This window comes from Pelmatolapia mariae, linkage group LG1 (assembly GCF_036321145.2).
Source record: "Pelmatolapia mariae isolate MD_Pm_ZW linkage group LG1, Pm_UMD_F_2, whole genome shotgun sequence".
In the NCBI taxonomy this organism is placed as follows: Eukaryota; Metazoa; Chordata; class Actinopteri; order Cichliformes; family Cichlidae; genus Pelmatolapia; species Pelmatolapia mariae.
In genome coordinates, this window is record NC_086227.1 from 17,450,723 (window position 1) to 17,464,197 (window position 13,475).

Consider the following 13,475-nt stretch of genomic DNA (forward strand, 5'->3'; position numbering starts at 1 on the left):
AAGTGTGATTCCCTTCCCAAGCACACACATGCACCATTAACAAAGCCAATCTTAATCGATTTCACAAAAAAAAACACTGTGATTCACCATGAGTCACTCTGTTTGAGAAGAAAGCATCAATCGCAATCAAAACACACAGCACCAGTTTGTCCCTCATTCCAAATGACTCACACAACTAGCAATTTTATGAGGAATAAATAACAAAAACCAACAAAGTAAAACATGAATATCTTTTAAAAAAGAGCCTGCATGAACACTACATGGTAAAACAGTGAAATCAGAGAAAATTGAATACATGACTGTTTAAAAAGATCATTTTTTAATAAAAGAGGATGCTGAGGCACACCTCTGCTTTCACTTTACAGCGCCAGTATCCCTTTATCAGATGCCCAATACGACACATTCATATTGGGCTTTGCAAGATGATCTCACGGTCTGTTTAGGCTCATGCTGATTTAAAAGCCCGGAACGCGCTTTAACTAGTGTCAATAGAACTAAAATCAATACAGATTTTCAGAGCGAGCCTGTGTCAGAAGGCTAAAATTGAGATAATGTGTTTGCACATTGTAGATGCAGTGAGACATCTGGCTGCAGCGTTTTTCTAAATATAGAGACAATCTAGAAATCCTCCACCTTTAAATATCAACAAGGAAACAGTAATCAGTCCGGCTCACACAAAGTCACACATGATAATTTCCTGGATGCACATTTTCTCAACCAGCTCCTTAGTTTAGTACAGTTTGAGTTGTATGGGCACACAATCATGTCCCAAAATGCGAATGTTTCAGTTATTTCACCTGAGAGTTTCTCTTAATTGTCCAAGGGTTCACTCATTTAAAAAAAACACGATATCATTTACTTCTATGCACCAACCCAAATTAGGCAATATGAATGCAAATGTGATAGCAGTTGTGGTGTTCTGGCTTCCGTCGCCGGGCTGCCCTTAATCAAATCTGATCAACACAACACACGCACAGGTTTGCATGTAATTATCATTATTGCTTATTTTGTCATAAATATTTAACTTTAGAAAACAATCATTTACAACAGGTTTCAAGCCTATGGGCTCTATGCAAACACCGCCTACAAATATTTATTAGGGCTATTTAATAATTCATTTAATTAAATGAATTAGGCATGGTAAATTGAATGTAGCAGTCAGAGTTAATGCTTTGCATTGTTTTTTTGTTACTGATAGTGATAATGAAGCTTATGCAGAAGTTCAATGAGTAAGACCTGTGTTCGCTCCTCTGCCTGGATTCCTGGGCGTTCGGACCTCCGGTCTATTATTTAAATCACTTCTGCCTCACTTCTGTCGTCATCACCGTGGCCCGATCATTTTTTCTCCCCCGCCTTCTGTGAGAACTGAGCCTTAGTTTTGCATGCTTTAAATCTTATTCTCATTCTGCCTCTCAGTCTCTCAGCCTGCCTCCTCCCCATCTCCACCTCATCCTGGTCACTCATCCAAGTTCCCATCTGCTTGATAACCACCACCGCCAGCATCTAGATTCTGGGGGGTCCTGTCCTACTTCCTACCACTGTTGGAACCTGTCAACTTCATCTGAGCCTAATCGCTAAAATGTTTATGACTCAAACACTGTACTTCAATAAATCCTCTTCAGTTCTTTCAAATGCTCATTCCTTACTGAATTACCAGTCAAAAAACTGATTGGCAGTAGGGTCCTGAGTAAATGGCCAAAACAAAAACAAAACAATCTAAGAATCTACTAATATTCAAAAAGTATGAGAAAATGAACATTATACATTACAGGGAATATGGTTTTATCTGCCACGATGTACTATTTCTATCTGTGGAGTCACTGACAATCAGAACCTATGGCTTGAATAGTGAAGATGCTTGGATACTAGCCAAGGTATGGACAGGCCAACTGGCTCGAGCTATGGCAAGAATTCAACAATTCCACATAGAGATATCTAAGAGCTCAACGTCCTATAAGTATCTGGCCATTACATGGAGAATTTTAAACATGTTTTGAAGTCGGACTTTGAGAGGGGAACAGAAAGCAGAGGAGAGTCCATCCTTGCTGCTGCAGGACTAAGAAGGCCTAGAAGCCTCTGTGTTGTTCATTTTTCAATTTAAACAGAAAGAGCAGTTACTACAAACAGATGTCAGGTTGTGTGGAACTGAAGCCTCTAATCAGTAGTGCTTCTTTATGGAAACAGGATTCTAGCAAGATGAGAAGAGCAGCATTTTTCAGGAATTTAAGACAAGAATTCTCCTTCAGATGTCATCTAAACTTTTAATGCAGCATCTACCTAAAGTGTTGTGCCATCAGAGTTGAAATAACGCTGTATTACCTTACGGCTGTAAACCCAAGGACTTTGATGAATTTAGTATAAATATGGATTTGAGACATAGCTCGTCATTAGATGTTTAAAATGTTCCCGTGGCTGTTAAAGTCAGGTCATTTCTAAATAAGCTAAACATCCCAGTTACCAGTGCTGTGACTTTCACAACAGGTGAACTTGTTAATGTAATATTTTGATCCTCTTCCTGATTATGTATACAGCTAATTACACAATTAGCAGAGGCTCTGCAAGCGTAATGAAATCTCCCACACATCTGTTAATTCCTGCAACAGGCAGCAAGCGATAGTTAGCATGCAGTTTGCAACTTATCCCCATGACAACAGCTTTATGCAGTAGCCATTGTCATTTTTAACAGCCCTGTGCGCGTGTTTGTGTACACTTGTCATTTCTGTAATTATATGTGCGATAATTCTCTTACACATAAATACTCAGCTTACTTTGTATTAACTGTAACATCTGTTAGATCTTACTGTTGATGTAAATGTTCTCAAACATTTAGCTTCAGTGGGAGAAAATACACAAGATAACTGATATAATCCACATGGATGCACTTTTTTTTTAAAGAAACATTGTGGGTGGCTGTTTTATAAAACAACTGTAAATATAAAAGTATTGAAATTTCATAGCAGGAAAAAGTCCAGGGAAAAAAACCCTGGTGTATCTAAACAATTAAAGCCATAGCAGATGCAGCAGCAGGAGATTACACACTAAACGGGCTTGTTCCACCACAATAATACCAGATACGTGTTTACAATGCACCTGTGAACTGCTAGAAGCTTTCTGATTTGTGTTCCTGTATTTCCTTAAAAAAAGACCAGTATAGTATGATATAACACTATAACAACCCAGATCACATAAATACTTTAAAATAGTAATAATTTATTTTAATAAAGTAAATACGTCTCAATATTACCTGACTCCATAAATCTCATATTGACTACTTTAATATAAAACTTTAATGTAATCTATCTCTAGGTATATTTGTGATATTTATACTGGAAAGAGCTTAATTCATGTTACTGTGAAACAGAAAAAACAGACCTCAAATGACGCAGATACTGAGCAGTTTTAGTACAGCACATTCATGTTAAACAAACCGTGACCTGACTAATGTAAGCACAGATGGACGTTTCATACACAGCTGGTTTTGTGTCCCATCCCAAGGGTAAACCTACCATTTGGGGGAGGGGGCTTTATAAACAGATGCTTCTCTGTAACATAAAGTTACTACACTAACTTCATGGAATAAATTAGTTCAAATCTCTTGCATATTTTAAACTCTCGAGGCAGGCAACTTTAAATAAAAGCAAACACGTTGATGTAGGGGGGGAAAGCCCCTTTATCAATGCACTTCCCGCAGAAACTGAGATTAATAAAAAGGAATGAATTTATAATGGGGATTATGCTGGTGCTGACTGATCATCGGGGAAAGCCGGCTCAGCTGTTAAACGCCTTGGTTCAAGAGAGGGCGCCTTGATCATTTAAATCATCTATTGGAATTATTCTTATAACGGTTCATGCACGAACCAGAATCTTAAAATCATGTCTCACCTTATTTCTTTATATTTTGTATAAAAAATGAGAAATATGTGCAGCGGTACTGAAACATATGCAAACATAAATGGAAATGCAGCATTTCAAACTGTTCTAATAAGACTGAAAGTCATTATTTGGTAAGACCGCATTTATTCTTCAACACAGCCTGAACTCACTTAAACAAACTTTCTTTTAATTTCTGTAAGCAGCCTTCAGGAATAGTTCTCCAGGCTTCTTGAAGGACTTCTTTGGATGTTGGCTGCCTTTTGTTCTGTTCTCTAGCAAGTTGATCCCACACTGCTTCAATGATGTTGAGGTCCCTGCTCTGGAGAGACCTGGAGAACCACTACACACCATGCCAAGATATTCAACGAGTTTACCTAATAGCACTTAGAGGCTTAGGGACTATTTTATGCCTGTCATACTGTGCTATATTTAAATTTTGCATTTTTTCAAGATTAAAAAAAACCCTATGCGCCTAAAGTTACAATTTAAAACTGAGTCTTTGGAAATGTTCTGCTATGTGTAGATGCAAAACTGGTTCATCCCTTGAGATAGATACCTCTTATATGTTTCATGACTCATAAGTGAGTATTGAGTAGCTTCACAAAGAAACATAAAAAACTTCCTCTAAAAACGGTCAGGTACAAGGACTGGACTGAAAATGAATAAAAAAGCAGGCCAAACTTTGAAAGACCTTCAGAAAGTTTGTGCAACTGTTGTTTAAAACCACACCAAGTCTGGATCACTGGAAGCAAAAGAGAGCTGTATACTAGTCTAAAAAGCTATTGTAATGTCATACTTTAACAACTACAAGTACATAAAACAGCCTGTTTGCAGTGGGGCACAAATTTAGAGCGAGATTTAACACACACCCACAAATAGCCACCATCTAGCTTTAACTGACCAGTTATTAACAAATATCATTGTATCAGTACTTAAACACTAAGAACACATTCAGCAAAGAAAATTTTAATCATCTTAGAGTAAACTTCAATCACCAATAAAAAGCATCACATAAAAAGAACAGATACTGCTGAAAAGAACATGTGCATTTACCAATTTTCACCAAAAATGTGTTATGTAACCTTGATAAATATGCAAAGATATCCTGCAGGATCACTTAAAGTCCTGGAGTTTCTAGGTCACATGGACACCACCAGGAACCAGCTAATGGTATTGTGGCTTGAACCCGTCTGCACCGGGGGATTTAAATTATATAAAGCATAGCAAAGATGGGCTTTGAAAAAGTCGGAAAATCTCCAAAGAGAACCAACACAAATGGTCACTTCCTTGTTATGCTCACAGCAATTGGGTTAGCTTACTTCAAACACAATGGCCCTGCATTTTGTGATTCAGTGCTTTGAATAATGCTCTAAATAGGATTTTCTTGGCCACACTGGTTTATTTCAGCTTGCCTGCCAGCCTATGTAGATGAGTTAAGCTCACAAGGCTCTGCAGCGCTAAATCAAGGTAAACACCTTCTACCTTTAGGCAGGAGTGATAACCACACAATGTCAAGGGAAACAGTAGTGGGCTAAACAGCCTGATGATGAGAAGAGATGCTAGAGCCGAGGCAGATTCCAATAAATGCTGCGCCTTTCTGGCGGCATATACACACAAACTGCTCAGAGGGTAAAGCAGCCAGGTTTAGCTGAGCAGTCTGGGCCCAAATTTAGATCAAGATGGGAAATTCTCATTTACACTGAAACTGAAGATGAAAACAAGAAAGGTTGAGCTTTCTTCATTACTGTGGGGAGATAGTGAATAAATGATGTATGATAGATCACTGTTTACCTCATGGACATTTCGCTTCTTTGACAGCACTGGCCATGAATAATGGGAGGACAGATGTTAGATTACAAGGAAATTTTCCATCACTGTTACACGACAGAGTATAGTGACTAGTTAATTAATCAGCAGACTGAAAGTGTACAGTATACTTTATGTATATGTAGTAGCATGCTGAATAAGCTGGTTTGTCCATTTCCATTTAGATCATATGCAAGGGAGAGACATCAAGAGTTGGACAATGTCTCATCAGTATCACGTATTATCAATTATTGTGTGTTATTATATCATATTAACTAATCCAAATAACACTAGCATGCCAGACTGACATTTGTTTTTGTCCAAGGAATGCAATCTTGTGATGGCATGCACACATGGGAGGTGAGCTAGATGAAGGATACAGCATGACAAAGAGGCAGAGAAGGAGACAACAGGTTTTATTGTGATTTCCCTCCAGTAAAAAATGCAAAGAACATTGTTGTCAGCTATAAACTTTGTGCCAGCAGCAAAATGTGTTCAACCATGAAAAATACAGCATCAAATGTATTGAAGCATTTGATATAACAGCACACGAGCAATATAGAAAACAAAACCACAGTGGTGATGGAAAGGAGGCCTGGATTTTAAAGCCGTGGACAGTGATGGGTAAACAAAGGAAAGAATCAGAAGAAGCTTGTTTGCCATTATGCCATTTGGATGATTAACAATAAAAATTGGTTAAAAGGGACTGGATCTATCTATCTATCTATCTACCTAGTTCATTCATTCATTCATTGTTGAATTATGGGAAACCTAATATAGTGTTGTCCCTGCTTTAAAAATCAGGAGTACCAGAAGTAGAAGCAGCCTGTTAACTAAGCACAGCTGTTATTGTTTTTTCATTGTGCATTTCTTGTAAGAACTATATTTTTGTCACACATTTCACCAATTTTTGCTTGTCTCAGCCAGATTTATGAACTCTGAAACAAAGTCCACATATTTCTCATGTCTGGATTTGAAAGAGTGTCACTGATCTCATTCTAGTTCTTGGGTGAAACTTGAAATCTGACAGAAGATTTCGCGCCATCTATGTCAAACAATTTTGAACTCTGCTGGTTTTGTCAGTAGAAAATCATACGGTGCTCTTGCACTGCAGTGTAAGATTTGTAAGGAGCTCCCAGAACAGAGAGCAGAGAAAGCCCAGAAGAGCTTGCAAATAACCCAGGCAGAGTAGCTGGAAACCAGCAAACAACAAAACATCACCATGGTTTTGTAATTTACTGGAGTATCTCCCTGCAGCACGCACCATACTGTGCACATTTCCCAACCAGCTGTCCACCACAATAGGTGTCTAGCTTCGTTCTTTCCTCCTTCGGCGGCAGAACAAGCACACTGACAGAGAGTCCTGTGAGCTAGTCATTCTTTCAATATTATAGTGAAATATATTTTTACTCATTTGTGTGTTTTTGTGAAAATGGGAACATTAAAAAGCGCAAAACCACCACAGTGGAGGAAAATATTTCACCGCTTAATACACGATCAGTGATGCATCATTTAGTGTGCGCTCTGCTAAGTTGGCAAAGTGAAAAAGTATTGGAAAAAAAGACTGCTTAATGTGAAGAATGCAGACATCCTTGGGCAATTGCTCAATTGGGCTTAGCATAAGAACGAAGCAAGACATAAAACTTAAAGGATACATGAAATGAAAGAGAAAGCTATACCAAATTAAGCGTGCTGAAGCAAAGGAACTGGTGCAATGGAAAACAAAGTAATGAAGCTGACTTTAAACACAAAGGAGTTAGAAGGTGGCCACATTGATCTGTTGTGTCTGTCCATGTTCATTAATTCTAATTCATTTTGTGAGACAGGTTTCTGTTGAGCGAGCATGGCTGATTACACATCAGTCACTGTCAGATTTTCATCACTTTTGACAGACAGAATTACCTCTGGACAGTTAAATTCATTGCCCTCTACATAGCCATAGAGGGTAGTCCTGAGACAACCAGTTCATACCATCCCATTATTTTAAATTCTTTGTTAATAATAAGTATTATACGAAGATTTAAAATAGACCTGGTGAGGTGCTGGACTGGCTAAAAGTTTTCCATCTCAGTCTTTAGTTTAATTTAAACTGAGGAGTGCTTTCTGTACGTGAAAACAGACCCACTAAGACACAGAAAATCTTCTGCACTTGTGGTTTCCCCCCCATGTACAAAATAGAGATGAATTATCAGTGGATTTTACTTTTTACCTCTCAGGTCCTTTGAGTTAATAACATGTGTGACCATCTGTATGAAAAAATGCATTAACTGAACTGAAATTAACTGACTAAGTCGAAGATATCACCCTGCATACTACAGACATGGATACATAATGTCTCCCTTTAAACACACGTATAGAGAGAATCACACGCTCTTAAGTGGCTGAACTATAGCGCTTTCTGTTCTATTTAAAAAAAGAAACTGAGTCAAGACACTGCTGAGATTCTTTTCCCCAGATTTCTGTCAGCATAATCTAAAATAGAGTTTAGAAACCCCAAAAGCACTCAAGCCCTTTGGTTGTTACTGCTTCTAAAACATTAGCTCAGCATGCCCAGTTTTCCGAATTAGCATGCCAGTGAGATTAACTGGTCTTAACACTTGTTCTTTTTTGCCTGCTGATCTGCACAGGCTATTAAAGAGAAAAACTGTAGAGAACAGATCTGCATTACATGCCAGAATTTCATTAGGGCTGTAACTCGATCCATTTTATGGCATGACTCATGGATTTACCCAATTTGGCTCTGCTACCATCGGTCATAATTGGCAGTTGTGTCTACAATTGCACTGGGCGGAGTGATTTCTATATGACTGATTATTCTGGCAGAAAGAAACTTTCATGTGGGAATAGTGATGCCGGCTGCCATTCAGAAGCTGAGGGATGCTCAGATCGACTCTTTTCATGCATTCAAATTGACAGTGTGTTCAGCTAAAGCTCTATAAATCCCTCCATTCTTTCAGTATACTGTGGCTATGTAACAGTTGCACAATAAAGTACATATAGGTTGATGCCTTTCAGCACTGGATTACCGTGATTGATTAAGAAATAAAACAGTGATCATTTATTTAACACTTTTTCCTTCCTGAGAAAAATGCCATTTGCCAGATCGTTTCCTGGCCCTGGCACTCTGCTAAAAGAATGTGAAATGGAGCATGGAGAAAGGCCTGGCCACTGCTAATGACTGATTTACTTTCTTTTCAACTGCATCCCCATTTCAACAGTGCACAACAACAAACAACCCATTAGGGAGACTCAAAATAGTTAGAATTTAGTCGAATAAATCAACAACTGAATCATCTAACATCCATCATTGTTTTCTATTTATTTATTTTTTTTTTTCGGTGAGCGTTTGTAGAATGGAGGCACCGACATTAATGCCGGGTCAGCAATGCTAAGCAGACAGAGAACAAAGTAATTTCTGTCAGAATTGTGCTATCAGACATCTGTTTATCATTCTCAAAATAAAAACAGAATAGAAATACTACATATGCAAGGAACACACCATCAGCATCCTCTTGAATCTGAACATGGAACACATGGTTGATGATATGCTCAAATACTGTTGTGTATACTGAACAAAAGGCTTTAGCGCAACACTAAATGAAGAGGAGTCGGCTGAATGGCAACAACAATATCCAGGCTATCAACACCTTCACCCTGCCGGTGGTCAGGTATCCTACTGGGATAATACGCTTGCCAAAGAAGAAGATAGAAGCCACTGACATCAAGAAGAGGAAACTCCTTACAATGCATGAAGGTTTCAACCAAATCCAGCACCCTGAGACTGTATGCTAAGCGGAAGGAAGGAAGCCGAGGTCTAGTGAGTGTCAGTACCACAGTCCAGGATTAGACAACGAACATCCACGAGTACATCAGGAAGATAGGGACAACTGGCCATGTGTTTAGTGAATACCTAACGCAGCAGAAACCCAAGAAAGACGAGGAGCGAGAGGAGGAACCATCATGGAAGGACAGGCCCTTGCACGGTGGTCCTGGGGTCTATCACACCAGGCAAGACCCCAGGTGCAGGCTGTGTAAAGATGCCCGTGAGACAATCCAGCACATAACAGCATGGTGCAAGATGCTAGCAGGCAGGGCATACATGGAACGCCATAACCAAGTGGCCAGCATAGTTTACAGGATCCTGTGAGACTTCCAGATACAGACGAACAAACTGGTGATGGCTAACCAACTGGACATAGTAGTAGACAAACAGAGGAACACGGCCATAGTGATAGATGTAGCGATAATGAATGACAGCAACATCAGGAAGAACAGTGGTCCTAGTGGTATTCGGAGCACTCAGTAAAGTGACCCCCAAGCTAGGCGAGTGGCTCCAGCAGATCCCAGGAACAACATCTGAGCTCATCCAAGGTCCCTCAAGCTCTCAGGCAGAGGACCCAATATGTATAAGCAAGACCGTGAAGCTGCCCTTGCTCAGTGTGAGAGGAGACCTTCTTTGAATTACAAAGAGTTCATTCAGTTCCAGTAATGAATGAGTCATACAGGAAGACAGATTTCACTGAAAGCACGCTATGGCCACACCATTCATATATATCATGCATTATCAGTAAATTAGGATTCAGTTAAACCCCAATTAAGCTTCAAAGAAAAAAAAAAAAGAACACGCTAGCCATCAGCTCAAAAAGGCAGTGTTTTTACCAGTAGCTGTATTTGTATACGTAAGCCAGGACAAATGTGTGCTCAGCTGTTAGGACTTTGACAGTCTGAACCACCGAGTTAGGCTTTCAGCTTAAAATCATTCAGAGTGAGGCAGATGAGATAGTGGAGTACTCAATATATATCGTAGCACTAATTCAGCATTTATAATGCCTTAGGGGCTTAAAGTCAATAATTTAGTTCTTTAGTGTTTTGGTCTGAGTTTGTAAAGCTCACCGCTTTTACTTCAAATACCACAGACAATTGAAGAAAGACTGTGCCACTAAACTGCACCTTTTGACCATTCCTTGACTTGAATGTGTGCTGAAGTCAGTCCCAGACACTGATTATGTAATCAGCAGCTGCTTTTACAAATCAGACCGTAATCACATCCAGAGTGTGAGAGAGAAGCGAAAAAAGGAATCAGACATTTCACCTTCCAATCGAAAGCACAAAGACCTTCAAATGCTGAAGGTTTGAAGACTTCAAGAGTTTGAAGACTTTTGGAAGACATTACTATCACAATTATTTAGAAAGAGTTTACATATTCTTTCTCCTATAGTCCAGAGGCATGCTTGTTAGTTAATTAGTGATTCTAAATTGGCCACAGGTGTAAATGTGAGCGTGAATAGTTGTCTGTCTCTTTGTGTTAGCCCTGCGATAGAACAGAGACCTGTCAGGAGTGCACGCTGCGTGTCACCCTGTGACAGCCAAGGGATAAATAATTAATTCATTACAATCAATGCCTTTCATGCAGTACAGTGTGCACACTAGGGTTGTCATGATACTAGAATTTCAAACTCAGAACCAATCCCCAGAAAAATACTTGCGACTCCAAACCATTTTTTACCATGGTGAAAAAAAATGATAAAATTAACAGGCATATTTTAAAGAATGCATATTTCCTGTGGTTCTTGGCACTATATTTCATCGCTAATTAAATGGGGTTATTAAGGAACTTTACACTGTTTCTGTCTAGATGCTGGTAGACTGCTCTCACCTTCAATCTGCATTATTAGTAAATCAGGACTTTAACGGAAATATATCACTTTCTATACACAAATAACTACATTATCCCGTTATGTAAATATTAATATTACAGACCAGTAGAACTGATAACATTTACTGCCGAGCTCCAAGATTAATGTTGTCATGTTATTATTAGCCATAGCCGCTAGCTGCTACCTCAACAATAACAGGAGGGGAAGGATAATGTGGGTAATATTTCCTTCAGCTAACTGCAATGTGTGTGTCAGACAGGTAAGCATTCAAAATAACTCAAATACTTCAACATTGTCTCAGAATTCTTGATAAAGACTGAAATGTCAGCCTTTAAGCTTCGCCAAGCTTGTTCTATTCAGGTGTTTAGCTACTAGCGTTATGAGGGGCTCTGTGACGATGGCACTGCTAATATTGCAAATGAGTATCTGATCCAATAGTAATATTTAGCATCAATTAGTATCCAAGGATCAGTTTTTTGACAACTGTAAGCGGCACTAATGCTGCCTTCTGTACTGAAAAAAATCAATTATTGTTACCTTTCCAGAATTTTGTTACCAAAAGATGCTATAAGACATACCTAATACATGCATATTTAACTTCTATATGTAAGTGCTAAAAAAACACAAACAGTATTAAACTTATGTAACAGACTGAGTCACTGTTTGCTACAGCAGCTAGATTAAGTACTATACAGTAGCTGTAGCTGCGTACATCAACAATTTTGCAGTTCTTTAAGTCTTTCAGATTTTCCTGGATGATAAATGATAGACTCAATTAATTTGCTCAGCTTGTCTACACCTATACAAGGAATACAAAAAGTCATGCACAACACAAGCAAAAACAATGGGGAATACTCATGCATAAAAGGGTCGCAACAGGGTTAATGTGAATAAAACCTACAATACAAACAAATAATTTAAATCCTCCGATCAAGCAGAGCAGCACTAGAAACACAATATAGGAAACCCAAAGAGAAAGCTATCCAAAGCTGTAGGGCAAGTTCTAACAGCTGAACCATCTTTCTGTCAATATAACCCATGTTAGACCAAATGTGAGGCAGAAAAACACAATTGTAAATATTGGTTTCAGCTGTTCATAGTTTCAGTGTAGTTACCAAGTTACCAAGAAACAAAAATACTAAGTAAAAATAAAGCAGACATGCCACAAACAAGCAATCAATATCAGTTCTGAATAATGTGGCAAAGTGAAGCACTATTGGCAGGTTGATTAAAACACCACGAGACACATGACATTGTGAATGCAAGAGGAGGAATGGAAAGCTTACACTGTGTTGCATTGTCCTCCAGACAGCCCTCTGAGAGCAGCAGAGAAATGAAGAAGAAAGAGATTTAATTGGACATCAGAGAAATAGAGAGACTGAGAGAGAGAATAGGGCCAAAATAATGACTAGTTAGTGAAGCAAAAAGTTAAATGATAAATGGTGCTGCTAAAATATTCTATTCACCAGCCTATGAGATTGAGTACCTCAAACCATTTTATTCACAATACATTTTCCAGTGTGAAATCAGCTGCTATCAAGTCTGATCAATGCACAGATCACCACCTGCATACAAACAGCAGCCTAATGTGGGAACGCAGGCTGAAGTGGTCTAATGACAGTGGTTGTTTCAAGCAATGCAATCAGTTTAGCAAAATACGCCAACTTTTTAATACTTCAGTGTTTCACATGTATTTGTACTGTAAGTATTACACATAACACACCTAATAAATTTACACAGTGAGATGCAAGTACATTGAAGAATGGGTTAGATATGTTTTCCTGAGCTACCCAGTTCCCACTTCTTGGAACAACTTTTCAAATCTTTTGCAAGCAGCAGGCTGGAGTGCATGTAAGCATACATTATTAAAGATAGTGAAACCAGTGGGTTTTCTCTAAATGCGCTTTTGCCTTTTAGATTTTTCCCACACATTTTAATGTGCAAGTTATGAATCAGAAAAAAGTGGATTTGGTTCTAATTTTCAAATGAGGTCTGAGTGTAAAGATACGGAGTGTTCAAGAATAACACTTTAAAGGTTCTGGACATCTTTTATACAGTCACTGTGGTATTCCTAACAATTACAGCTATTTTTGGAGTAAAGACTACTTATGGAGACAGCCACAATACTCTCTGCTGCCT

General features: G+C 38.7%; 1 protein-coding gene across 2 annotated transcripts in view; it reads right to left on the minus strand.

The window, feature by feature from the left end:
- gpc6a (glypican 6a) overlaps positions 1–13,475 on the minus strand; it is a 140,974-nt gene that overhangs the window by 21,407 nt on the left and 106,092 nt on the right. Inside the window, exon 7 of one of the 2 annotated variants that reach the window (XM_063474259.1) lies at positions 12,623–12,652. The exons of the other annotated variant lie outside the window; for it this stretch is intronic. Within the exon in view, the coding sequence (XP_063330329.1) occupies positions 12,623–12,652 (30 nt within the window). The remainder of the gene's footprint in view (positions 1–12,622; positions 12,653–13,475) is intronic. 2 annotated transcript variants of the gene reach the window in all.